This window comes from Brienomyrus brachyistius, chromosome 11 (genome assembly GCF_023856365.1).
Source record: "Brienomyrus brachyistius isolate T26 chromosome 11, BBRACH_0.4, whole genome shotgun sequence".
Taxonomy (NCBI): domain Eukaryota; kingdom Metazoa; phylum Chordata; class Actinopteri; order Osteoglossiformes; family Mormyridae; genus Brienomyrus; species Brienomyrus brachyistius.
In genome coordinates this window covers 26,407,010-26,433,917 of record NC_064543.1, presented here as the reverse complement: position 1 = coordinate 26,433,917, position 26,908 = coordinate 26,407,010, and the positions used below count along the sequence as shown (strand labels likewise).

Genomic DNA, 26,908 nt, shown 5'->3' with positions numbered 1-26,908 from the left:
GTAGACACATTATTTTTGGAGTTTCAGACCATTGCTTACCAGAAACGTTCATAAAGAAGGTTTGTTCTCTATAATTACAGCCTCTTTTAAACTTAATTTAAAAGCTTTTTAAAACAAGTACTGAAAACTTCTTCTGTGGCGAATGCAGAAAGAATCCTTTTTTTAGGATTAAACTACAAAGAGATCATTTTGAGTCTGTTAAGTGCTACATATCCTTTAATAAGCTCAAAGCAATCACTTTCAGTCATACTTCCATTACAGCAAAAATGGCTAATTGCTCTAGATGGTATACAGGCTGCAAAGCACAACTCCTGTGGTTCCAGACTCATAAAAACAGGAAACGCAACCAAAACATAAAGCAAACTGGCCTCATTACTCATTCTGCATATCCTGTGTATAGAATACCTACTCAGATCTGAAATATTTAGGTACTGGAAATGTGGGGAGGCAAGCATTTAATCTGAAGCATTAAGAATGCGTTGTAAAACAAAACTGCTGATAACTGAGCAATAATGTAGTCACTCTGTTCGTGTGTGTGTGGGTATACCTATCCTTACGGGGACATAATGTCCCCATGACGTGATAAATATCCGATTTTTTTCCCTTATGGGGACTGGTTTCCTGGTCCCCATAAGGAAAAACTCTATTTTAATAAAATCAGTGACTGCTATGAAAAAACTAAAAATGCAAAAACTCTTGTATTTTGCTTGGTTACTTATGGTTAGGGCAGGGTGGGGGTTAAGGTTGTCATAGTTAGCGTTAGCATTTTTCCCATAGAAGTGAATGAGCAGGCCCCATAAGGATAGGTACAGTATACCCTACGTATGTGTGTGCGTGTCATATTACTGTGACACTTCCCCTTTTAACACCTTCATTCATTAAGGAGGGACACATTCAAGTCTGAATTATTTTATTCCAAACTGGACAACTGAAGCTTTTTCTCGGAATGTTTGATCAACGTATTCAGACAGTCTTGAAATTGAAATATTTTTACTTGATTCAGTAAAAATGTTCCAATGTGATTCCTTAAACTCCATAAAAAGATCGTGCTGGTTGCTTTAGAAGAACAGACTGAATCTTGACTCACCAGCTTTTCCAAAGGACTTTGGTATGGGGTGGGGGATACGGGGGGTGGGGGATACGGGGGGTGGCGGAGGGGGGGTTAGGGGGACAGAAATAGGACTGAACATTAATAATCTGTAATTCACAATGGTAATAAAATTGCATTACATTTTTCATAAAATAAATGTTCCCGTTTATATATACACAGAAAAACATACTGTACAGACCCTCTAAGGACCCATTCCTGAAGGGGGGGGGGGGCATCACAGACATACAGGTGACACAGTGTGCAGCTAAGCAGGCACAGCTGTACGGGGCAGCCTCACAACTGCTCAGTGTTGGGGAAGCTGTGTATTACAACATTTACAATTAGAGTCCTCAGGGACCGAAGGGGCATCAGAAAGTACTGCAGATGAGAAGGGTGGCGCCCCCCCCCTCTGCAACTGGCCATCCATGGCACTGCGGGGACCGGCAACGCAGCCTGACCGTCCCCGGCTATTGAACCTGCGTCTCGAAGCTGCCGTTCAGCTGCCCCTCTTCGTAGTCCATCTGACACAAAATCATGTTGTTCTTTAGGAAAAATTTGTCCCCCACACAAAACCTGCAGGCGGAGACACAAAGACACACTTTAACCAAAAGGGTGACGCCCTGGAGAAGCATTTGTTACTCTGCCATCTTCGCTGATCTCGTGCCAGTCAAGCTGCCCCCGGAAAAAGCCATGGGTCTCACTACAGTACTCAACGCCTGTTTGTTGTGGCCCAGTAACTGCCGCCCTGTCCGCGGTGACTATCCTCCATCGGCCATGACAGGACTGCAGCGCAAAGCCATTCATGTCAACATGAAGGTGCTTCTTTGAATTAAAGAAAAAAATGTCATAAACCACATTTCCAGGCAGACAAACTGGACGCCTGGCACCCAGAGTCACCACGGCCGCACGCCCGCTTGCTATTTCAGGGCCTGGCACTGGCCGCACCGGTTGCCTAGGAAACCTGCCACCCCTTTTCGTTGTGGTTTTAAACCACTGGGGGGTTATTTAAAAAAATATATTGCTAAGTTCATATAGGAGATGTGGTGTTGTGATGCAGGTGTGAGACTCGGGTTAGGACACCGTACCAGTGATCAGAAGGTCATTGGTTCAAATGCCATGGGCAGCAGAATAGTTTTACCCATGGGTCCTTGAGCAAGGTCCTTAACCTCCGCTATTCCAGGGACTGGCTGACTCTGCTTACGTGGTGGTATGTCTCCCTTGACTAGGTTTAATCCTTGACTAAAGAAACAAAATGTATAAAGTCTGCCCTGGGGAGGCATGCTGATCAGGAGTGCCAGACAGACCTGCATCACTTCACAGGTCAGACATGTGTCCATGCAGAGGTGCTTTATCTGAGCGTCCCGGAGGACTAGGATGAGTAATGCCGGTATAATTAACCAGTATCAGTCTATGTTTTTTAGCCTGATAGCAAGGAGAGAGCAAAAACGTGGACCGTCTGTGGGTCCCCGAGGACCGGGCTGAGAAACACTGCATCACACACCCACACTCGGGGCACTTAGTCAGAAAGGGCCAGTAATCTGTGTGATCGTGAGTCACCCGCCTCACTCATGGCTGAGGATTTTCTTTCCGTGTTTATGCAAGATGTGCTTTTAATCCACCATGTGTGTATGTGTGTGTGCACAAGCTGTGGAAAAGGCCAGTGCAGCTGAAATGACACACGATTCTAGAAAAAAATAAAAATTAAAAAATAAATAAATCAGAAAGGCCCGTAAATGTGGGCCCAGCCAGTGTCAGCCCTTAGAGGCCCCTAACATGGTGCCTCACTGCACATCACCTCAATCCCCTCCCATGATCCCAGGGATATAGTCAAGGATGAGCCCCCGAAAAACTTCATTTTGTCAGCTGTAATTCCCCCACACCTTGTGCTTTCAGAGTGAAAATCTACAGCGTCTGAAGTGCCAACGCCGGCTTTGCTTCCTGCCACGGCTTAAAGACACCATTTAGAATGAAGTCTTGAAAATATGATCAGGCCTGACATTGATATAGCTGTCAAACTGAGGTCGACTCACAAGCTTAAATTGTTTTTCATCCACACTTATAATCCCGCACCCCACAAAATCTCTTACTTCAAAGATGACTTCTAGACTTTTCTCGCTCGCCCGTTTTCTCATGATTTGCTAACCCCAGTCAGGTTTTGACCCAATTTGTGTTTAAAACTTTATTGAATGTAACAGGACATTTAAGTCATATCATAAAGTCAAGGTATAACAACTATCAATAGTCAGTGTGCATAAAGTTTGTGCCGATCAATTGACAGAGGGAAACATATTTTCACGTGGGGCTGATTTCTTACATTTGCTGCAGAGTCTTTTGCTCACCTCTGGTTGCAAAGTTGGCAGGCGAAACAGTCCAGGTGGTAAACATTGTCTCTGGCTCTCATGACCATCTCGAAAGCGGGGATCAGCTTGCTGCATGCAGCGCAGTTTCCCGTCGTGCCGAAGAGCCTGGGAGACAAGCAGATCGGGGGGTGGTCACCTTTCCAGGCAGAGAGAGCATGGGAACAGCGTGCAATGGCGGGACACGCGAAGCATTCTGGGCACGCGTCTTTAGTGGCGAGGACAGAAATCAAGATGCGAATTTGTCACTAATGATCTAATCGAGTGATAATATGGCCTTAGTCCCGCACTTTCAAGAGACCCATCTGTCACCACGTGAGACGGGTCCGAGGCAGACTGCAGTATGTTTTCCTTCTCGAAAGTAAACATAGTTAACGAGCCTCCGCTTCTGCCAAATCCAGCTGCTTTTTATGAACAGAGCAAAATCCCATCAATGTAGTTGAAAAGGTGATGGCATCCAAGGATTCAGCGTTCATTTTGCCTGCTCTCCGAGGGAACGGGGAAAAGGAAGAGCGGGGTGACCTTGCAGAGGTAACCAAGCGTGGTAACCAGCAGATCAGAGAGAATCTCGATGCAGCTCTTTACCCTAAAAAACATGACCCCTGTTGTGGGGCACTTTAAATAAAGCATAATGGACCCGGTCTATCTACACGCATCCACCAAGAATTGCATAGAAAGGATGCACTTCAAGTGATAGAAATTGCCATTTTCAAACAAAAAGGAAGCATATTAGAGAAAAGTCCTCAGTTTGAAAAATTACATCCTGTACATGACCATCACAGGCATAATATCTAACAGAAATACAGTGAGCTTTAAAGGAGCCCCATTATGCTTTTCTGGTTTCTCCTTTTCCTTTAGTGTTTTATATAGTTGTATTTGTCAATGGTCTGCAAAGTCTTAAGGCCCAATGTACACACCAAAAGGGAGTGACTCACCACAGAAACCATTCTTTTCTAATATGCCTTGATACGCCTCACTGGAATTCTAGCCCTTACTTCCCTGACATGTTGAGGTCACCTTGTAACACAGTCCTTAATGGCTGCCTACTTGCAAGGATCTGTCTGCGAACTGTAAGACAGGGAACAATGTAGGGTATGCTGACCAATCAGAGCACACTGGGCTCGTTGGGGGTGGGGCTTAAAGCTTTTACAGAGTGTTTCAGAAAGTTAGCGAGTGAATACATATGTACAGTATGAGGAAAAATAATGTTTTTTTGGAACAGTGAAAATGAGCATTTAGGACCCCTTTAAGCACTGATTTTCAGGTATTCTCTCCCTACGTTTGAGCTCATTAAATTATAAGCATATACACAGATATGTAGGTGTATCTATATTATTTAGCTGTTGCGTGTATAAAGACACAGAGCAGCACAATTCTGAGCTTTTTTTCCTGGTGATTTTCCATCCATGCAATACTGCTTTAAAAAAAAAAAAATAGCAATGTCACACTGACAGATTAATTTGTTACTATTCACTTCTTCCCCTGCACAAAAGAATTTTTTTTTTTTTTTTACAAAATCAGTCACCATAAATTTGAATACGTGCGTAAATGATACAAACTAATTTGCACTTCTAGAATTTATGTATATAAAAATGTTCTTGTGCAGAATTTACTGCCATTATGGAGAATATCAGGACAGCATGATAGCAGTAACTGCCAGCACACAGCAAGAGGCTTTAAATGTTCTACCTGACAGAACCTGACATGTGATTCTCCTACATTTTAAAGCTGTTATCCAGAGCTGCTTACATCGATATAATTCTGTGTACTGGTGGTATGACATCAAGTGTCTCTTCATTAACTGAGTGCACAGTATAACACGTGGGGGGGGGGGGGGGGTACGACAGGCTTTGATGTTAATGTGGACGATTCATTTCTTAGCTGAACATTAAAACACTGGCTGCAGACCAACAGGGGAAACAGGTGATCAGCAGGGCTGTGTTGGAAAAGCACTTATGGAAAATGGATGGACAGGAGAGACAGGACAGGGGGTGTAGGAGGATCCTCTGAGCAGGCAGGCTTCAAGTCCACAGCTGGGATGGAGCGGAGGCGGCGGGTGGTGCAGGGGGCGGGGGTCCGCGGACAGTGGCAGTGCACATGGGGGTTCCTCCCAGTGGTACACTCTACTCAGACACCAGGCAGCAGAGACACAGTGTTCTCATCAAGCACGGTCCAGGGCTTGCAGGCCGGTACCTATGCTCTCCATGCCACTGCATGTCTCCAGTTACCCAGCAAGGTGAGGCACTCACGGCCTGGAATAGGCGGTGATGTCGAGAAGACAATGTAATGTCCTGCCCATCCAGGACCCCAGGCCGCAGATGAGAAATAGCTGATTTTTTAAAGTGTCTTTAAATCGAAATAGTCAATTCATAGATTAGCTTAGCATTCTAAAGAGGAGAAGCAAGAAATTAACTTATTATACTCAAGTATCAGAGTCTCCCATGAGACTTAGCTGAATTACGGTACTTGTCAGCAGTCGCTCACCTCTTTGAATACTGCCAGCAACTCAGCATTTGTCTGTAACAGTGCATGTTTGAAGCCACACAGCATGTCACCTTTGTTTTCTCAATTGTATTCTTATTTCCTTACATTTATTACTGCCTGGCTCTGCTCCATCTTTCCCTCACCTACTGTAGGCATCTTTGGGTTCTTGAAAAGCTCTTTACAAATTAAATGCACACATTTCTTCTGTATGGCTGTTTGTGTGGAACCTCTGGATTTCCAAGCTCACCAGTGCAGCCATGTGCTCAGAAGCGCGAGCCTGCCTGACTGTAATCCACACCGGTGGGACGGCAGAGTGGTTAACCACTAATAAAACAAAAGAAATAAAAAAAGAAATTTCACTAATGAACGAGTCAATTTAGGGAGCCTGGACTGATTTTGCAAGCATGATTGAAGACAAGTTCATACGAAGACCTCAGCACTTAATGGATCATCAAAGCTGGATATTCTGTGTCTAATCTTTTACCTCATGACTAAACTACAAATCTACTTGCTTGTAATGCATTTAACTCCCACTAACAACCACACCTGACAATTTGTGTATGAAAATGTACTGTCTATTAGGGTTACCAACGGAAACTACAAACACCAAGACTTAAGAAATCACTTTCCTTTAAGGTTTAAGATTTACAGCTTTGAGAAAAGATAGTGTGTGAATAGAAGGAGTTGCTCCCTAACTACAGTAAACCTCAGTGGCCTCATTCTTCTGAGCATTAATTCCCGCCATATTCGTCTCAGACACAGGAAGAGCGCAGGCATTGGATGGGGTGTCGGTCCTCTGCCCGACAGAAACTCACCTATCTAGTAAATCCTCTCACTCAGTCTTATCTGGATTACCAGACAGATGTTCCTTAACCTGCGCGAACAAACCGACGTCACACTCCCGGGACACTCCCACCCCCAGCCTGCGATCAGCTTCCTGCTTCTGATGTGGACGGCCTGCGTCTTCCTCTCTCTGAGGATTTCTCCTCTCTGTGTTCATGGCGTTTCCGCGAGTTAAAACCAAAAGATCAGGGGAAAGGAAAAGGAAAAAAAAAAAACATAAAAATTGGAGCTTTAGTTTATGTTGAGTTCTCAAATCAAAATGCAACTTAAAATAGATTTTTGACTTTACTCTTCCAAAGACCGACTTATTGGTTTAACATTTCATATGCACATTAAGCTCTATAGGGGGAAAAACATGTTTAGTTACACAGAATTAAAACACTAAGCAAACCAGAGAGTTTGATGGATTGCTTATAGTCACATCGGGAGCGTCGGATCTAAAGCATGGCGGTTCTGCCTTCTGCAACAAGGTCACCAGATTCTGAGCCCTAGAAAAACGAAGCCACTAATTAATCCATTGTTCCCTGTAATAATGAGAGAGAGCGACAGAAAGCACCAGCAAAGCAGCCTATTTATGGAATAAAATGAATGTCAAGTGGATTTGGAAATAGTTGAGGGCAGCACAGATTTCGGTGGGGAGGCACCTGTATGGCATCCTGTAAACCCCCCCCCCCATGCCTCACCCCCACAGAGGTCCTCTCATAATTAGTATCACTTGGCAGGACTCCAAAACCCACACAAAACAGGGGGGGGGGCACCTGATCCTCCCAGCTCCCTTTAATGAACTCCCACTGAATAGGAGCTGGTGGTGAGGGAGGGGGCATAAAATTGGGCACTAGTGTTCAGCTTCATTATGAAGGTGAAGAGACATTCTTCTGGGGGGGGGGGGGGCAGGGGCTTTGTGAAGCCAGCGTCACCTGTTCTTTAAAGCCTTCAGCGCAAAGTGGCCACTTTCCCATACGGGCAGGCAAAGTTTTTAATTTGATTCATAATAGAGTTCATCTCAAGTGTCTTTAGGCGCTAAGCAACGCACATTTGTCTGAGCCAGAGGAGCAGATGAGAGAGCTACATTTCATTAGGCCATTAGGAGAGGACCTGGAACAAAGGAGAGAAGGGGCTCGCTGCTCTGGGCAGGGTCTGCCCGGGCACATGAGGGCCCGCCTCTGCTTTTGGGAGGAAGCTTCAGCTTCTCATACCTCCACACCGAGATGATTTAAGCACTGTTACCAAACATGGTCAACAAGAAAATAAAAAAACAACAAAACCTAATTTTGACAAAGCCAGGCATCTTCAGCAGGACCCTAGGAAGAACATCCATTTCGGATATTGTGTTTAATTGTGCCAAATGCACAGCTTCAGGCTCAATAATCTCATCTTCTCCTCATTACGTCTTTTTATTATTACTTCATCTCTGCCATCTGCCCCTTCTGAGGTGAAACAGAGGGGTTTAGTTAACCGAACTGAATGCATCGGCAGCATCGATGGAAGATGTGCCTTTCCTGCACCCTTGGTCCACAGGCAGGCTGTAGCCCACCGAAGAGGCGCTCTGGGGGCAGACAGGGGGCGGCCGGAAGCCCTAGGGAACCATTGGCAGAAGGCCTCAGGGGATGTGACATAATGCCCAGGTACAATGTTTAATTTGGTACGGGGTGCGGGGGTGAGGAAGAGAGGCAGAAAGGAGAAGCTTAACTGTGGGTCATCAAGATCTTCTGCTACATGGGGCTCAAAGGCAGGACCCATGGCATCGGAGCTCCAAAAGGCAGGGAACTCAAGTTCATGTTTAGGGATAAACGGTTCTTGTAAGCAAGAATCGTATTTTGAAGACTCCCGATGGTCAGAACATCACAAGTGATGGTACAGCAGGTATATGTGACACACCATCAGTCAGTGCTCTTGGAAGGACGGAGCCAGGCACGCAGGGCTCACCTTAAGTAGTCCCGGCGGCACAGGATGAGGTTGGCCTTGGTGTAGAGGGTGGAGCCCACCTCGCCCAGCCGGCAGTCGCAGCAGGCGCATTTCAGGCAGTCCTCATGCCAGTACTTGTCCAGGGCCTTGAGCAGGTAGCGGTCCCTGATCTTGCGGTTGCAGCCAGCGCAGCCCTTCTGCTTGCCCTTGGGCTGCATGGAGAGCATGGGCACACCTGCGGGGACGGGGACACACGCGTTATGGCTTTAGAGTGGGGCGTTTGAGGACCTACTGACAACATCTGCGTACTCCCATGACACTGGCTGGAAGGTATAATCTTAATACAGGACAGCCTCATCCAGCCTGATATTGAACTATCCTGATAGACGCCACCTGTCCTGTGAGTTTTACAGCACAGTCCTCCCTCCCTCTCGCTCCTTCCCGTCATCTCTTCTCTGCCTCCTCTTTTCCCTCCCTCTCTCCCTTAGCTACTGCTTACCTAGCCAGTAACGGCTCAAGCAGTGACAGATTCCACAAATTAGCCCAGTGTCGCCCAGGCTGCCACCCAGAGGAAGGGGCTTTTAGCCACCAAAAGCACAAATGAAGTCCATTTTAATAAGCGCTGTAAACACTAACGGTCCGTGTGCGCCTGACATTTGCGTCGGGGCTAAAAGCCAGCCCCAGGGGCCCCATGCTGCCCCCCCCGCTCTCACCATGCTGGCTCTTAAGACACTCTCGGGCACGCCAGGGTATCGATCCATCCGCCGCGACACGACAGGGCCTGCGACAGCGTTGTGCTCAGAGACGAAGCCTCTCTGCAGGACGGGGTCAGACAGGCCAGCGGTACTGGAGGCCTCACTGCTCTGTCCTCACGAGTGAAAAGCCGGTTCATTAGTGCAGCCGGCAGTTAGAGGGAAAAAAAGGAAAACTCTACATTGTACAGGGCAGGTGAGAAGGAGAAGAAGAAAGAGCACAACACCGCAGGCTCTCGTTCTTACAGCTGACTCTCGATATTTCTCCTTTGGCAAAGCCATTCGCTTCTCCTCCCCTACTAGCTGCAGCACCTCCCGCTGCGTGTTCGGCTGGAGAACACGGCCACCTCCCCCATGTTAAAAAGACAGACAGTTGTTCAGTAACTTCTAACCATGAGTTAATTCAGTGTTGCACCACTAGCAGTTCTCCTTGAAAAAGAGTAAATATGTAAGAGGACAGGAGGACAGAGCTTGTTAGTCAAATTCATAGCACTGGGTCGGGAGGGAACACCATGCTGGGGTGTCCCTCCGCAGCGGTTCTTTACCAAGGCAGAACGGTGGCAGTTAATTGGTGGAGCTGAGCTGATGGGAGCCATCAACGAGGCCCCCGCCACCCTCACCTCCCTCCACTCTGGAGCAGCTCCCTCGAAGCCCAGCACATGAGGATCACAAACCAGCTATAAATACCAATGTTCAGCGTAAATGAAGCTAAAAACCACGGCGGCGGCGGCAAGCTCTGCCTGAATTTCACGGCTTGTTAGAGCATCTCGGCAGGTGCTGCAGGAACGCGGGTCTGTCAGGCACGCTGCACTAGGAGGAGCCTAATGAGGAGCGGGGTCTCTCCCATTCCCAGCGGGACACTCGGGCATGTTTAATTTGCCATTGGTGACAGCTAATTGCCTATTCTGTTCGAGATCGGTGTTGACAAAGACAACTAATTACACATAAAGGTCAGAGTCCCCAACTCTAACGGGGGATCCAGGCCAGCCCCGGTCCCGCAGCAGCACTTGATGTTTCACACAGAACTTGCCGGAGATGCCGCTCATGCCATCTGCATACTGCCTGTAGGTATTCTCCTGTGTACAAGTACCTCCTAGCCACATACCACTCTCCTGCATCACAGCTCCCCATTCCGCTCGCCATACCTTCCCCCACAGCACTGTTCCCCTACGGCATCAGTCGGGCAGCACAGGCCACAGGAGAGAGAGAGCACACCCCCTAACATCAGCCAGGATAGCATCACTAAGAAGCTCATGGTAAGGCGGGGGCAGCATGGAGAGCCTGCTGGTGGTGCCTTACAGCTGCGACCAGGATGTTTCTCAGAGCATGTTCTCTGCCTACGGAGGCTTTCTGCCTGTGCTGCCATTTCCAACAAGAAGCTGAAACAAGAAGACACTTCTAACCATTTAAGACAAAAGCTACCTACCACTACCACAGTGCAACACTGGAAGGTCACCAAAGGGGAACGAAAGATTCCTATTTCATAGAGCATGTGCATCCTTGGAAAGAAAGGAAGCTTGACACTCCCAAGTACCGTGGCCATTTTTCATGTGACCAGGTCCTCTTACAAACACAAACTGTATGGTTTGCATTTAATACAGCAGGCCTTGTGGTCTTCATTAGGGAGACAAGCTTTCAGATATCATGGCAGATTCCTGTGCAAGTGCAAACTAAACACGTGAGGTTAAGAAAAAAAAAATTTAAATTTAAATAAAAAAAATAAAAAAAAACACAGCATACAAATTCTTTAAAACCTCCACACAGTGAACCGAATTACATCTTCCAATTACAAAAAATACAGAAGACACATTGCTTGATCAAATGTTTGTAGATCAGGATCATTTAAAATATAAGATCAGCACGCAATCATCTGAAGCAATTTACACCCTGAAGACGTCATTCATTCAATTGTTAATTGACCCGGGCATCTCGCATGCGAGTGACACTACATATGTTGCTCAAGGGTACAGCAGCAGGATTTAAGTCAGCCACCAGTAGACGTTTATCCGAAACAGCAAACTGGACATTTACGAAGAAAGCTGCCATAGCACTGTACCGCAAAGGGACACCTGACTTGGCATAAAAGCAGTAAATCAGTGTGCTAGTGGCTGCCTCCATGGGTACAAATGAAGGCCTCCATTATTATAAACTAGCATTTGGTGACTGGATGAGCACAAGTTAAAAAAAAAAAAAAAAACACAAGATTTATAAAGAAGTTCCCGATAAATTGAAAGAAAAAAAAAATAATTCTAGCATCAGGTAATTCACAATTTCAGGCCTTCATTGGTATGACCTCTCTAATGGTCTTAAAAAGGTTTGCGGGTTAGTAGGACTAAACCACAGCAAATAGGGCGGGCACTGTAGCCACGGTAACCCAGAGCCGTGCATCACAGGCATCCCAGGACATACGGGCAACGGCTTGGGCACCTGCTGTCCTGTCATCCATAGGAATTCAGTCAGTCAATTCAAAGCTGTAGAGGTATTCGGTCCACTGATTGTTATACCATTCGGGAGAAGCAATCAAGACACAGAGAAACACTAGCTGATGCAAAAGACCAAAGTAGGGCAAAGAGAGGCGGCTATTTATTGTAGGCGAACAAGATTTAGACATCAATATTTATGGCTGATATGTGCAGGCTCCCTCAAACTCTCAGGAGGATAATGAGGCAAAACTCCCAAGGGGAGAGAAAGCTCCACTCAAATATGTAGCAATTAGCATTTAGCATCTTATTAGGGCTGGTAATAACAGCAAGCGGTCATTGATCATGTGCAGACTTCGTTCCCTCTTCCCACATTCCAGGGCTGGCCAGTCAGACGCCGGCCGAAGCAGGCAGCTACGAGGCCGCATGCCAAGGAGGAAGTGCTTCATTAGCGGAGCCCACTTTTGCAAAACCTTGCAGCCCGGTGCCACTAACAAGTCCCGGTGCTGCATCCTCGCGCTGACCCCAGCTGCACTCGGGATCAGGCAGGGTTTTGTGTCTGGGGGAATAATTGCCCTTTTCACATGTTACGAGCATCCGCGACCCCCGGCATTACGAGCCCACTCCCACCCCCTCTTCCCTGGCGTAATTACTCGCAATCCCCTCCAAATGAGAGTCCCTGCATTAGGTGTGCAGTAGCACCCATGAAGTGGGGGCAATTCAGCAGACTGGAGACATGCGTGCAGAGAGTGATGGGTGAAGAAACAAGGCTGTGTTCCAGACCAATCTGAAGTCAGCACTAAAGCCCCCCCCCCCTGCTTGCCCTCAGATTGTCTGCCCACTTCCATGTGGCCCGGCTTCCAGTGCGGCCCTAATTAACGTACAGCTTCATTGCCATGTCTCCCTTCCTCCTCCATCACCCCCTCCTCAATGTCTCCCTCCCCAAGACTAACCTAGTATTTTTAAACTTATTCACATGGGGTTAATTAAAGAAGCGCATCTTGGAGACATGCAACAGCTTTCTAATTAAATTCATTATGGCTTATTTTGAGAAGTGGAAACTGGCAGCGTTTCTGGCCATTACAGAAGGCGGCTCGCTACAGCACACGGTTCCGCGTGGACCTGGTGAGATTACAGTTCTGGAAGGTGTGCTGTCGTCAGCCCGGCCCCAGAAGCAGGTCTGGCTCCTAGTCCTCATTATACAGCACAAAAAAAACACACACAAGATTCCCCCCAAACTTCTGAAGGGGGGTTCTGCAGCGTCCTTGTCTTAGACAGAAGCCGAATGTAGGACACCAAGAGACTTGTGACCTAGTATCCACTGCGGACTCATCAAGCTTTGGAGCCTCCTACTTGGCAACGGTATAAACAGCGCCGTATACAAACGGACGCACCCCCCCCCCAGGTGGGGCAGCCCTTTTGAAGACCGGACAGTTATTGGATAGCAGTCGAGGATCCCCCAGCCCCCCTTTACAGCAGCCCTCTGCCGCTGAGCATCGCCACACAGCCATCAGCATCCATCTCTTGAAGGAGACACTTGATAAGGTACAGCTCTACTCTTTTTGCTGATGTCGAATAGGCTGACGCTGTGTTGATGTTCCTGAGGTGCGTGCGTTCGCCCACGCAGGCGCGCCACCCAATGCCGCCGTCTGCAGCGTTAAGACGTCGTCATCTGCCAGCCGCTCCCTCACGGAGTGACCGTTTGCGGAATCACTATGCTTACCTGTCAGCGCCTGCTGAATAAAGCACTAATGCTTTACACGGCATAAGCACGATAAATGTGCACAAAAACAGACGGGGAAACGTGAGGCTGCTGCACTAAGGGCGAGAAGTGATGCATGAGAGCCTGATGCTGCCTTGCAATTACAGCAGACTGATGGCTGCAGCAGGCGGGAGGCAGGTGACCCCCCGAAGGCCTGGGTAGACACTGAAATGGGGTATAAAGGGCCTATGGATTAAATAATGTGGGGGGGGGGGGCAGCGTGCCCCACACGCGATCCTCCAATGTTCATGGAGGATTTGATACCCCCATCCCTAATGGGATAAATAATGAAGCAGTCAGGAGATCCTGAAAGGGGGGGGGGGGGGTTCCGTTACTCAGGGGCAGCAGGTCAAGATTTACTCTGTACTTTCTATCATTCATGGATTTGATAAATAGTTTAACTTCACTGAAAGACAGAAATATTAACATGCAAACAAGTAACAGAATTAAACCATTCTGCCAGATTTGAACAACGTTGCATCGTTTTTTAATTCTGTGAAATTCTGATCAATCTGCGGATCAGTTTAATTATTAATGTCACAGGCCAGCACTTTGCCACCTTTTTTAAATGGTGAATGTGTGAAATCCCTTGTCGTTCACTACTGAAAATGGCTTATCCAATGGAATCATTTCCATTATTTTAGCAGTTGTGCAATTTGTTCTGCCGCTACTTGAATACTGAGTTGAAATTGACCAAATCTAAAACAGAGGGATGTAGATTTTTACTTTGCTAACAAGTTAGCTACCTCAGTGTCTTGAGCATTGCTACCATAGCTATCAAAAATGACCTTCGTGTTACAAGTGACATTTCCCTAAAGCGTCACAGTGCAAAGATTATCATAACCATTAGAGAGCATTGTGTTACAGTACAGGGACGAGTTTCCCAAAAGTGTCTTAGAACAAAGATCAGCATTGTTTCCATTTACAGTAGAATTTTAATGAACCTTCCCCTACCATTCCGTTTCGTAAATTCGTGTCTTGCGTGGCTAGTCCGTGCATCATCCAGTAGCATGTAACCACAAGTGCTAAAATAACCTGCTTCAGGGTTACCACTTGCCCACTCCCCCACAAAAAAAGATTCTGCCTTTACAGATTAATAGGGTGGTAATTCAATGCAACAATCAATTCATGACGAGCAATCTTTACGCCCATATTACGGATTGCTTCGGTCTGCCTAGTGGCAGAGACTAGTTCCAGGTTCATTTGGGGAATGGGAGGAGTCACCATGTAGACATGGCTGTGCAAACTTCTTAATTCAGGAAATAACATGCATGAGTGAGGCTGTAGATACCAAATAAGCCTGAGTAATGACGACTCCAGCCCAGAGATGCCCTGATCCTGGAGGCTGTCACACCTCCTATAGATTCCTGTTGGACAGTAACCTTATGATGCAATGCTGAAGAGGTCAAGAACAGCAATAGAAAACTGATCTGAGCATGCAGCCCACATCGCATTTCTAAAGCAGGGTGACCACTGGCCTCCACAAACCACCTTTGCCACTGAAAAGCATTGAGAGCGGCTGCATGCATAGACAAGAGCTGCAGCAAATACAATTAAATAGCATTCAAAGTAATTACCCCAATTACTTTGTACTGAAAACTCATTACCACTTTTACACTATAAATTGCTCAGCCAAGATGCTCAAACTGCTCTGGCTTATAACCACCATGTCCAAAAACCAAAATGCTCTGATAGGTGACAATTCCTGCCCAAATGGCAAAATTGAAATCTCATCTTGAGCCAAAAGCGCATTACCTGCATCATAATTCAGCCGCACAACACCCTCCCAGGGCTCACTAATCCCTACCAGCTCTCCTGGAAAACAGCAGCGTGGAGAGGAGAGAAGTTGGCCGTTAATGAGAGTTTACGCTGACTAGACACGTCCGTGTACACACACACACACACACACACACACACACTCCAGCCTTCCATCTTTAACAAGTAAACAACACCGACCGATGCTCATCTGGGGACAATTTTAGGAAGGATTTAGCAAGGTCTTCTGCTGTTAACAAGCTCAAGGGAAGATCAATTTGTACTAAGATGGAAACTTGTATGAATAAACAGATACACTGTAAAGGAGAAGTACTTTGTGTTCAATTTACACATAAATTATTCATTATAATGATTACAAGCTTGTAAACATTGTAACGCAAACAAAAAGATTTCATTTCTGTGGCTAAATACCATTTGTTTTTCATTCGTTTTGGTTTGATGAAGCACAGGACTCGTATGGTGACAGACTGCCCTGTGTGAGAGGTTTGCACCTGGGAGAGCAGCATGACGAACACAGTAAGGAAGGGAACTGTAAGCTACAGCGACCAGAGCTAAACTAAGCTAAACCACAGAACTCTTCGGTTTTAGACCCGACGTTAATGGTCCCGTGAGAATGAGCATTTCAACACGGCAGACACCACAACAGAAGACACTAAAGATGCAACTAGCTGTTCTTCCAGAAACAAGCTGACAAGCTTCAAGATCATGGTGACGCCGACTTAATGAGTGTTAATGAAAATGGATGGATGTCACACTACTGTAGGCAGCCCTTTGCAGAGCCGTAGGTAGACAAATTGTTACTTAACGGAACAACACTGACTGATCCATCCTTCAAGATGGGGGGGGAGGGAAATCAACATGACATTTACTCATTAATTAAACACACGCTGCTGTGTGCCACAAGTGTCAATATCAATATTTTCCAAATTGGGGGGGCAGCTCTGGAACATCTTCAAATATTGATAGTTCACAGACCGGTTAGATGAAACAGTGGAAGGAGCCTGAGGGAGAATCCAAACGTGGATGGTACCCGAACAGAGAAGTACGAAGGGACGATGAGAGCAAGCTGGCAGAGGCGTGAGCCAGGCACATACTTCGAGAGAGTTCAGGCTGAGGCAGACTGGGGACGGATTCATGGAGAGCGACTCAGGGCGCGTGGCAGCGAAGCAGCCCCGGGGAATTACATGCGGTTAAGACGCCGAGCGGAGAGTAAATTAAAAACCACCTACTGTAAAATCATCAATACGTAGCCGCGCGTCCTCTTTCAGCCAAGCACATGTAGCTTAGCGGGAGCCGCTCCGCGCAGCCGGACGAGGACGACAGCGGCACGCTGCCGCTCACACAGGCTGCGAGGGGAACTCACAGGGTGTTCTCGGGTAATTATCGGCAGTGGAGCGTAAATGCTGGCATCAGGATATGATCGTGCGCGCGACCCAGGCAGAGCAAGACGGAGTTGAAATAAATTAAAATTTGAGCAGCCCTTTGTTTGGCAAAGCCGAGGTCTGCGTTTAACATTCAGCCTCTGCAAAGACAGGAGCCCAGCCTTTAATAAAGGCCAACAGCGGCTGTCAGTGGCACTTATGAAAGTGGATCCACTTTATCCTCCACTATCAACTTTCATGGGTTACAGGGACTGGCTGTAGGCACAGGACAGAGGCAGGGCCAATGAGGAACCACCTCATTCCCAGCTGCAATGCAAATCTTGCCTAGGATCACAGAACGCTACATGGCTAAAACAGTGACTTCTGGTAGCAGGAAGGGGGGAGAAAAAAAAAAAAAAAAAAAAAATTTGAAAAGAAATTATACCAGCTGCCATACAGAACATCAAACTGCAGCAGCCCCATCAGCCTTAAGCGCAAATATTTAAAGGATCCTTCTTGAGGGATTTAAAAAGCTAGTTCTCTGACAGTTCACACATGTACAATGAACAGGCGTTGGGGCTCATTGACATTTTAATGGTCTTAAGCCTCATTGTCACATGATTAACATGATATGAATGCTGCCCCATCCCACGAGGGTGGGTGTCAAAGTACATCAAAGTACACATTTTTGAGGCTTAAAACCATGTAAAAAGGTGTTCAGTATATGTATCCTCCGAATCCCTAATTTCATCCTCAATTTCAGGATAAATTCATGTATACTAGAAAGAGTCACTGCTAGTTTGCAGTTAAAAGTACAGCCTCTATCATGTTTTTTTTATGTAATATAATGTATAAGTATATAAAAAAAAAAATTAGGCCTACAATAGAAGATCAGGTTGGGGAAAAATCCAAAAAAAAAAAAAAAACCGGGGGGGGGGGGGGGGGGGGGGGAGATGGCCCAACCCCCCCCACCTTTACACCAAGACCGTTAGAGCACTAAAATAAGATGAAATATTGCATTAAACCCAGAGGGGAACAGTGTTGATGAAATTTCAATATTTGAAATTGGCAAGTTCAATTTAAGAGTAAGAACAAGCCACACTAAGCCTGGAAATAGCAGAGAGAAAATTACTTTGCAGAAGGAAAAGTGAAAAGACTGTAGAAATGTATAAACAAAATGTATAAAATGTAATCTCCAAGTGGAAATTAGAAATCAGCCCAAAGAAACAGAAGAAATATTACTGTCCGCTTTCTAAATCAATATAACACTGCTACAACACAGAATTACTATGGTAACTCAGTGGGAAAAAATGAAGCAATTTTTATCATTTTAGCGTTAAAAAAAAAAAAAAAAAAAAAAAAAAAAAATGCCCGAAGCTCAAGTTATATTACAACAGCTGACAGATTACAAGGTTACACTCATTTGAGACACTGCTTTTCAATCACCAACTTTATGAATGTAGAGATTTCGTTAGACAGCAAGCTTACAGGGTCATACATTACAGAACAGAGGTAATCTTGCAGTTATGAAGTTTCACAATAAGGTTTTTATATAGGTACCATCACAGAAGCGTCCAGAGCAGGCTGCTCATTCCAGGAGGAAATCTCCCCAATGAGGACCTGTTTGTGCGATTCTCCCTAATGGTTTCTGTAACTGAACTGAATTTCTGCCCAGTAATGTGTAACAAGATGTTTCTCTCTCTCACATACTTGACTGATATAAGGACATAATCCATTATGTCCTTAAAATAGCTAAAAGTGCTGCTTGGATAGATGCTGGACGGCATGATGGAAGAGAGATTTGCCAAGACAGATTTTGCATCCAGCATTTCCTAAAGATTACAGAATGTAGAGAGATTTTTAGGGGAAATTCACAGGTTTTTCCCAGGGCGCTTTCCAGGTGAGGCTTCGGGAAATGAGTAACAGCCACGTATTCATCGTGCAGTGTAGTACAATCAAGTTCAGTGAATGAAGCACACAGATGACTTACCAGCGGTGTCTATGCCGAGTTAAATCTTCACGGGGGTGTGAAACAAAACAGAAATTACTGTATGGGACAAATGGCTGTACGGACCACTACTATCCCTCTATTTCTGACCCCCCCCCCCCCCAACCCCCCTTCAGAACGAGGCGGACATTAATGACTATGAAAGTGCAGCCTCTGAGAGCTCTCCACGTTGCTGCCAAAATGCCAGCACAGTTGGTCGGCCCCAGCAAGCAAAGGGTGAAGCTTTTAGGCAATGAGCAGCAGGTGATCTCAGCTTTTTCTGCAAGTCCTAATGCTTCTAAAAGCCACTCTCCCCGTTTCTGTAATTGGGCATCAGTAGTTAATGTAGTATTGACTGCATTACATGCTCCTGTGCATCCTCTCCCACTAATGCCATTTGCATCACCTTGTACATTTACCATATTGCTTAGCCAATAGCCGTTAAAAGCCATCCAAATCATGAGTCGTATACGAAACTTTTAGCAAGACGGACCTACAGAGACAATTTACAGTTGAGTTAATCTGGATACATTAGCAAGACATGAATGCAGGGAGCCCAAAAAGCGCCTGACGTTCCCGTTATTGGTTTTCTGTGGGTAAATGAATGAGTGGACCGCTAAAATAGATACGAAATATCCATTCTCAAACATAAATAATGGGTCTGAAATGCGAGCCATTAGCAAAAAAAAAAAAGAAACCGGAATGCATGTGCTGACTATATTGTCAGAGAGGACAAGAATAGTTAGACTGGGTCATAAGGGCTTGGGAGAGAGCTTGGACAGCCTTTTATGAAATTAGGTTAAAGATGTTTATACGCTGACGAGGAATAAAATCGAATGCAGCAGGTACTCTATCCCCAACAGCTGCAGAAAGTTGTTTTAGAAGCGCAACAATAACTTATCCTCATCCAACTTAATGTAGTTAGACGCGACTGTAGCGTTTGGCAAAAAAGTATGTAGCAAGTTACCGTGAAATGTGAAATGCATATGCACCGTATCACCGTACATGTAAACTAGTGTCTCAGCATCAACAACAAGTTACACAATTACCCTGCCATCACGTTATACACGTGCCCCGTAAAGTACTGCGGCGTGAATGTTTTAATGAACCGTTTTCTTTCCATCAGCAACAGCTCATCTGAAGTCGAGTCGGGGCTCCAGCAACCCGGTAATTTAGCGCCTTGCACTGTGTGATTGCTCTGCAATGGAAGATCATTAACACGGTGCCGGTACCAGATAAATGCAGCCATTCCCGGAACATGGAACACATAAGACGGGTCAGGGAGGCATGATCAGAGGCTAATCAAGGGCGGCCACATGAATGATCAATGATTGCTGGTGCTGTATCGGAAATTAAGAGTCAGCTGCATATTAAGTTAATGCGCGCGACCACGTTTTCTGAACTTTGTGTGCATCACAAATAAAATATAGTCCCCATGCGCAGTCAGTTCAATTCTCACAATACAAGGAATGCTGGTAAAAAAAAAAAAAAAAACGCTGGATTGCGAGCCTACCTCGCCGTAGCGGGGATAAAGCACTTGCTGACATCCAGATGAGCGGCGACAGTTACCAACCTTCCTCCTTGTCCAGCACCATGATCCTGGGGAACGGAGAGTCCGGCTCCGGGCGATCGGCAGTCGGCTCCCGCAACCTTCAGCGCCCCGGTCCGCTTATTTCGAAAGAGGGTTAAGATGGTACCGGAGTAGCCTTTTGCCGCTCTAATTGCACGGCACTCCAGTTAAAAGGAATGATTTTTTTTTTAAAGACGAGAGCCTAATTACGGAAACCCATCAAAATAAAAACGCAGCCTTACTTATAACGTATTATCGCCTTTGACTGCTTTTCCCTTTCAGTTCGCACTTGCTCGTTCGCTAGCGAAAAATCTTCGAGAGGATAAACTAAACGTGATATTTACAGTCGAAAAACACTGGTTCACCACCATATCTTCCATGCGAAGCAGGAGGAAAGGGTAAAAACACCGCTCGACTTGCCGGCTAAAACCTGCTAAGAGTACTCAGCGGATCAAAAGCAGAGGTGATTTTTTTTGCTGGTCAGCTCTCTTCTCGGTAAAATGATTTCCCCGCTTTTATTTGCTCCGAAACCTCCAGCTACTTTATTAAAAAAGCCAATTGCGAAGCTGACAAGTGCTAAAAGCATACTCTCACTACCTCTCTCCTCCAATTTATGTGCCGCACTCTCCTCCGCTACTGAATAAATGCGCAGTTCCCGGAGACCCTCGGATTCCCCTGTTAATTAAATCAATTCATTATGCTCAGATCTGATTAGCAGCCCTTCCCCCCCTCTTTGAATCAATTATTCAATACACAAACATAATTGCTTGTGCCAGAGGTGTCTAAGTATTAGCTTATTTAACTCCAAGGACACTAATTACCCCTAGGGCAAGGGAACTTTTCTCATTAATTCTGACAAAACACAAAAAGCACAGCTAAGGGAAAGTGTGCGTGTGAGTGTGTCTAGGCTGTTGAGAGAGAGAGTGAGTGAGAGAGAGAGAGAGAGAGAGAGAGAGAGAGAGAGAGAGAGAGAGATAAATAAAGAAAGAAAAGAGGGGCTGTGTGTGTGAGTTTGCGGTGAGATCACGAAAGGTAGCAATGATGCTGTTTTATAACGACACGTATATTGCGTGTATTTCCCTCCATCTATTATGCACAGGGTTTGACATAAATTGCGTCTAATTGTATTTATTAGTATTTCTCGGAATAAATCCGCACTCTGACTAGAGTGCTCAGAAGCATTCTTCATAACTGGATAAGAAATGTTTTAAAAAGATATAGTACAACAAAATGAGCCTGCGTTTGGATTCAAAAGATTAGAAGAGTTTTGAGTCTGGTAATATGATTGCTGGCTGCGATGGTCTGCTGTCTTGTAGCGAAACCCTAAAGAGCTGTACTTTAGCTAGATCTGCGGAGACTTATCTAATTAAGGGAGAGATACGACCCAGATTAACTGCTCAATGCCGAGAGTGCTTTCTTGTTTGACAACAGGCAACGTAAAGCACATCTTGTGCGGTATGATTTCTTTACATTTGTGTAAGTCGTTATTGATTAAAACGTCTTCCGTTTGGGATGCACGGATGTAGGAGCCAGATATATTTTTTTTACGGTAAAACAAAACATGTCATTGAAATAGTATGCGACGCAGTGCGACGTAGCTGATTATAAATATCAGAGGACCTATCACCATTTGGCCTTCAGAGAAATCAATAAAGTGCGATGTGGACCTTTCATTCTGTGTTTGAAACTGAATGAATTTTTTCTTTCCAATATCCTGAGTGTCCACTTTTATATTACTGGTTAGTTTTATATGGTGTGTGGAATTCACCAATCATGGTTATATCCACATTTAAGTAGGCTGCCATGATCATAGAGAAACAATTTGCCCCCACCAAAATCAATTGTATGGTCCTCTGCCACTGACTTTCTGGTTGACATCCCTGACTTTTCATTTCAGCAGTCAGACAGATTGATGACTTACAACCAAAAATGTATGTTCGCTGACCTCGGGCGGAAAGTAAAAGGCACATAATTAATCTGGTCACACAAAAGGAAAAGAACGGAATGGTATACTGTCATAAACCTGGGACTTCAAATGGCCGTTTGACATTTGAAACTAGAAATGTGTCATGACAGAAGGCATGATCACATAGGAGACAAACACACACGTGTTCATATGTGTCCGCTTGCATGTAAATAAGACAAAATACATAAGTGAGATTCAATTGACATGAATTTCTTTTATAGTTAGGGTTGTTTTATTTTTCCCTCCATTTTAGATGCTACATTCACCAGAAAGCAATGTCTTGGTAAGGAATGCCTTACATGAGAGTATAAAGGGCAGAGTAAAGTCTAACTGCGTCTATTTGCTCACTCTTGAGGTATGTCTCACTCGGTCATCTCCCTTTATTAGACGCCAGACCTTGCTGATGTGGACACTAGCACACAAGCCCTCTCTACGTAAAGGTCAACTGTAGGACACAGCTGCAGTTGAAGTTGATCCTCTGCAATACAGTTAATTAGAATTCACCATGTATTCATTAGGCTCATCAATGCCACGTTCTGCATTCAGTCACTGGCAAACATCAATCTGTAATTAACCCTGATTCATCTGACAGCAACAGGTATTGTGATGCTACTCTTCTGCAGGCAGGAAATCTTTGGACGTTTGGGGGGGGCAGGTTAATGCATGCTCTGTGTTTCATAGCAAATGTGATATTTTCTAGGTCACTGACAAGGACAGGCTGTATGGACATGTTCTTCAGAATCACCTACAATGCTAGAGAGTGATAAATGTTAGTCTTTTCACTGTGTCTTCACTTTGCATAGTTTTGCTACTCTGGAGTGCATTTTCCGTTTTAAGATGCAATCAATACAGTTTTGCACAGTTAAGTTGACACACATACTATGGTGACAAATATTATGTTATGTTATATATTATGTTAAGGTGACAAATATGATTGTATATTTTTAAAATTAAAATTAATGCACTAGTTGAGTTTCAGTTCTTTTGTAATAGTTTGTGTGACCGTATGTTACGAGCAAAGGCAAGAAAATAAACATATATAATGTATATACAAATTTTCATGACAAATATTGTCTGCAGATGCCGTTTAAAAAATATTGTAATACGTACAAAATACTTCAGTATAAATCACTTGCTTTGCTCTACATTATTACAATGGTAATTTGTCTTATGTACCACTAGGGGGCTGCACCAACAGACTCGGTCTGCTTTCTCACATTGAGATGTGTACACAGTGTGGAAGGCTGTTGCATAAAAACACCAAGCAAACACAAAGACTGAATGTAATCCCAAAGATGATCTGACAGATTAGCTAATTTCAACAAAAGCAGCCGCTTTAAATAACACAGAGTTAAATAACACAAAGTTCTGCTTCAGTTTTAGTTCTTTATCTCAGTGAACAAAATTGACGTGGAGATGGAGAGAGCTTTGTTAAAACTCACTCACATTCATGTTCATCAATGATGATGTTATTTTGATTTTTCCCAAGAGTTATGGTATAGCCCCTCCTAGTGGCTGGATGCTGCATTTTTCCCTTTGTAAGTGTAAGATGCAAATTGGTGTTTAAAGATATTATTAATGCATTCTGTGGTTTTTCTGAAGCCGGCATAAGAAGCCCTGGTGTGTCCAGGGCTCTGTGGTGCTGCTGGGCCCACAAGCAGCGGAAGCCGGAAGCCTGCAAAGAGCCACCAAGCTATAGGGGGTGCTCGCTGTAATTGTCAAACCTACTTAAAACACGCTCACTATACACTTTCTCATTAAAGCAGAGGAGATGCAGCTAAAAATAGACTAAGCGTTGTCTGGGAGGGAAAAAAAGATCGCCTAACCAAACATTTAATCCATCTTTAATCCCAGTCATTAAGAATTAGACATGCAGAGCTGTCCGGCCGTGCTTCTAAATTACAATCAAACGGTTACCAATTACACAAATTATTGACGGTAGATTCCCTTTTCAGCTGCAAATTAAGGCTATTAAGAAAGGCTCCTTTTTAATGCAAAAGTAACTAATTAACCAACGGATGGGAAATCTGCAGCACAGATATCAAAAAAGAACTCAGTGCACATTGCAGAAACACAAGGGAACCAATTAGTTTAATTATCAAAACAGCTAATTAAAATTGCACAGTTCCTAATTAGTTCTTTGCTTTTTGCCTCTAATTGACAGCGGGGAGATAAATGGGCTGCCGATGAAAAGCGGGAGAGGAGAAAAACAGGGGAAACTTCGCCGGAATATTTACGCTGACTTTATCTCTGTCTGTGTGGCAGCCCTTGAAAGTAGAAAATTAATGACCTTAATTCCCAAACTGTTTTCCTCTTACTGCTCTCCTCTCTGTGTTCCTGCTGCATTCTCCTTTGTACGGGCCTGCCACCATGCCAGCTACTGGAACGAGAGAAAAGCGCAACTGTGGGGCGGGAAAGAGCCACCAATTCTCCTCATAATATGACAGCTCCCACTTAACAAAAGAGTAGGATGAAAGAAGGAAGCAGATGCAGCCACTGGGAGCATTGCATCCTGGGAGCAGAGTGCCAGCCTACTTCACTAAAAGGTTTCCATCATCTTTGCAGGACTAATTTGTCGCATTGAAAAGAAGGAACTTGGCAGTGAGGATATGGATACAAAGATGTAATAGAATCACTTTAAAGATTTTACTTTGGGTGCCAAATTGAATGTTAAAAAGGCCGACATATAATTGGCTGTAAATCTTCTGCATTTGCACGTTGCTGGAGGAGTCTAGCACGTGATCGCAGCCTCGGTTCAGGGTCTGGAAATGAAACGGTGTGGGGGGGAAGCTTAGTTACATTACAGCCCGTAGACACATTGTAGGGGTGGCCCCTACCATCACTACAATCTTTTACATGGCCTTTGAAATTCAAGAAGAAATATGGATTCTGTCCCACTGAAAGGGAGAGTCTGCAGGTCGCTTTTCTGAGCTGCGTTGCGGGTGTGGTCAGGAAGCCCGCTCGTGCTTCTTCTTACATGTCTGTCGCAGCGAGGACCGCCTTTGTTCTGCCTTTACACCCACAGCGTCCTGTCTGGGCACACGTGTGGGTGGCCTTCCCAGTGTACACTGACAGATAACAGGCAGGCCGCTCGCTTTGAAATGAAATGTAAATTTCATGATTCTTTTTTTTTTTTAAATCTGCATTAAACGGCGCAGAGAGCAGAGGGATGCAGGCTTGGCGTTGAGTACAATTCCATTTGCGTCTGCAGCATGATTATAATGCCATGTAGTTACATCCCCCATCCCTTTAAAATTAAACACACGCACGCTCAGCTGACGTTTAGAAAGCCTAGACTTCAGGAGGAAAAGCTATTGGCGAAATCCTACTAAAAGGTATTAATAACGGCATGCTGGGGGGCTCTTCTCCACATTTGTACGGAGAAAAGGTATTTGTGTTCCCTATTAATATGTCCATCCTCATTTGTGTACTTGCTGAGGCATTAACTTGCCTGTAATTTCAATCAGCAGCAGTCTAAAGAGCTTCGGGTAACAGCGCTGGAGAGAGATTTATCTGCCCCCCAACTCACTGCCGCTCCTGAAAATCACCCTAAAGACACCCTTGGGTAGCTAAGCATCAGCCCCAGAGAATACAGCATTCACCACACACAAAGACAAAGGTGCCTGCTAATTGATAAACCTTTAGTTTAGTATTTATTGTGCCAATCTAATTATCAACCAGTGCACTGCGATTCATTCATTAGCTTCTGGGCACCAGTAAATATTCCTCTGTTTTTGCATTAATATACCATTTGGGGGAATACAAACGGATCGGTTTATTGGAGGGGAAGCCTTGTCAACGTGCAAATCCAGTGCCTCTGTACCTTTAAGGATCGCGGGGAGCCCCCACACTTGTGCTTTTGGTAGCGGGCTCCATGCTAATGACGTGCAGTATAAGTTTAGTTTTAATTGTTTCGTAAACACACCATTGAAAAGGAACTGATTGGATACAGTTCGCAGACACTTTATTAATGTTATTTTCATATGTTAATTGGTTTGCGTAATTATTGTTGTCGCCTGGCTACGGAATACCTGGCATTGAGAAGGTCGGGGGAGGAGGCGGTTTGAGGAAGGAAGATTCCAATTTACATTAAATCTGCTCCTGTGAACATTAAATAATAATGGGTCTGTAACCTGAAGGTGTGTTCAGTTAGCAGAAAGCAGTTTTATAATTTATACGCCAGCTGTTTCAGTGCTTTTGAGTCCATCCCGCACCCCCTCTGCTTTTAATGAAATCCGGTTACTGGAGAACAGACTGGGCTGAATTGAGATTTTAATCCCATTGACGTTCGGCTTGGCAGCGCACACTGCTGGGGACTTTAAATGGAAAGGCCCGTAATCAGAGGACACTTGTATTCAGCCCCCTACAATAATGAATCTCATCAAATGTTAAAGTTGTGCACTAGGGGTTCGCGTTTCAAGGTTTTTTGACCATCCCCATCGGAGGCAATCCCCCGAGAGCGTGTGATTACTCAAGTTTAGCAGTTTATTGCCTCATCTTTCAATGGCCACCGAAGCGCAAAATTCTCATCTAGGGTTGGTCTTTTTTTTAACTTGAACACGGCAATATAGACTGCAGACCCTCTGAAGGAATCCTGCAGTCACCACCTGCATTATTGTGCTGTTGTACCATGTA

General features: G+C 45.0%; 1 protein-coding gene across 1 annotated transcript; it reads right to left on the bottom strand.

Annotated features, from left to right (window-relative positions):
* Positions 1-1,154: 1,154 nt before the first annotated feature.
* lmo1 (LIM domain only 1) lies at positions 1,155-21,206 on the bottom strand. The gene is made up of 4 exons (XM_049031330.1): positions 20,311-21,206; positions 8,701-8,914; positions 3,430-3,555; positions 1,155-1,663 (listed from the first exon to the last, which is right to left on the bottom strand). The coding sequence occupies exons 1-4, from the start codon at positions 20,330-20,332 to the stop codon at positions 1,558-1,560; spliced, it is 468 nt and encodes a 155-aa protein (XP_048887287.1). The 5' UTR covers positions 20,333-21,206; the 3' UTR covers positions 1,155-1,557.
* Positions 21,207-26,908: the final 5,702 nt, after the last annotated feature.

Excerpts from the sequence above, each read along its gene's own strand:
- lmo1 (XM_049031330.1), bottom strand. The coding sequence starts at position 20,332 with ATGGTGCTGGACAAGGAGGAAG. Across the intron at positions 8,915-20,310 it reads GGTGCTGGACAAGGAGGAAG|GTGTGCCCATGCTCTCCATG; the intron begins GTTGGTAACTGT and ends CCGTCCCCGCAG. Across the intron at positions 1,664-3,429 it reads TGCCAACTTTGCAACCAGAG|GTTTTGTGTGGGGGACAAAT; the intron begins GTGAGCAAAAGA and ends CTCCGCCTGCAG.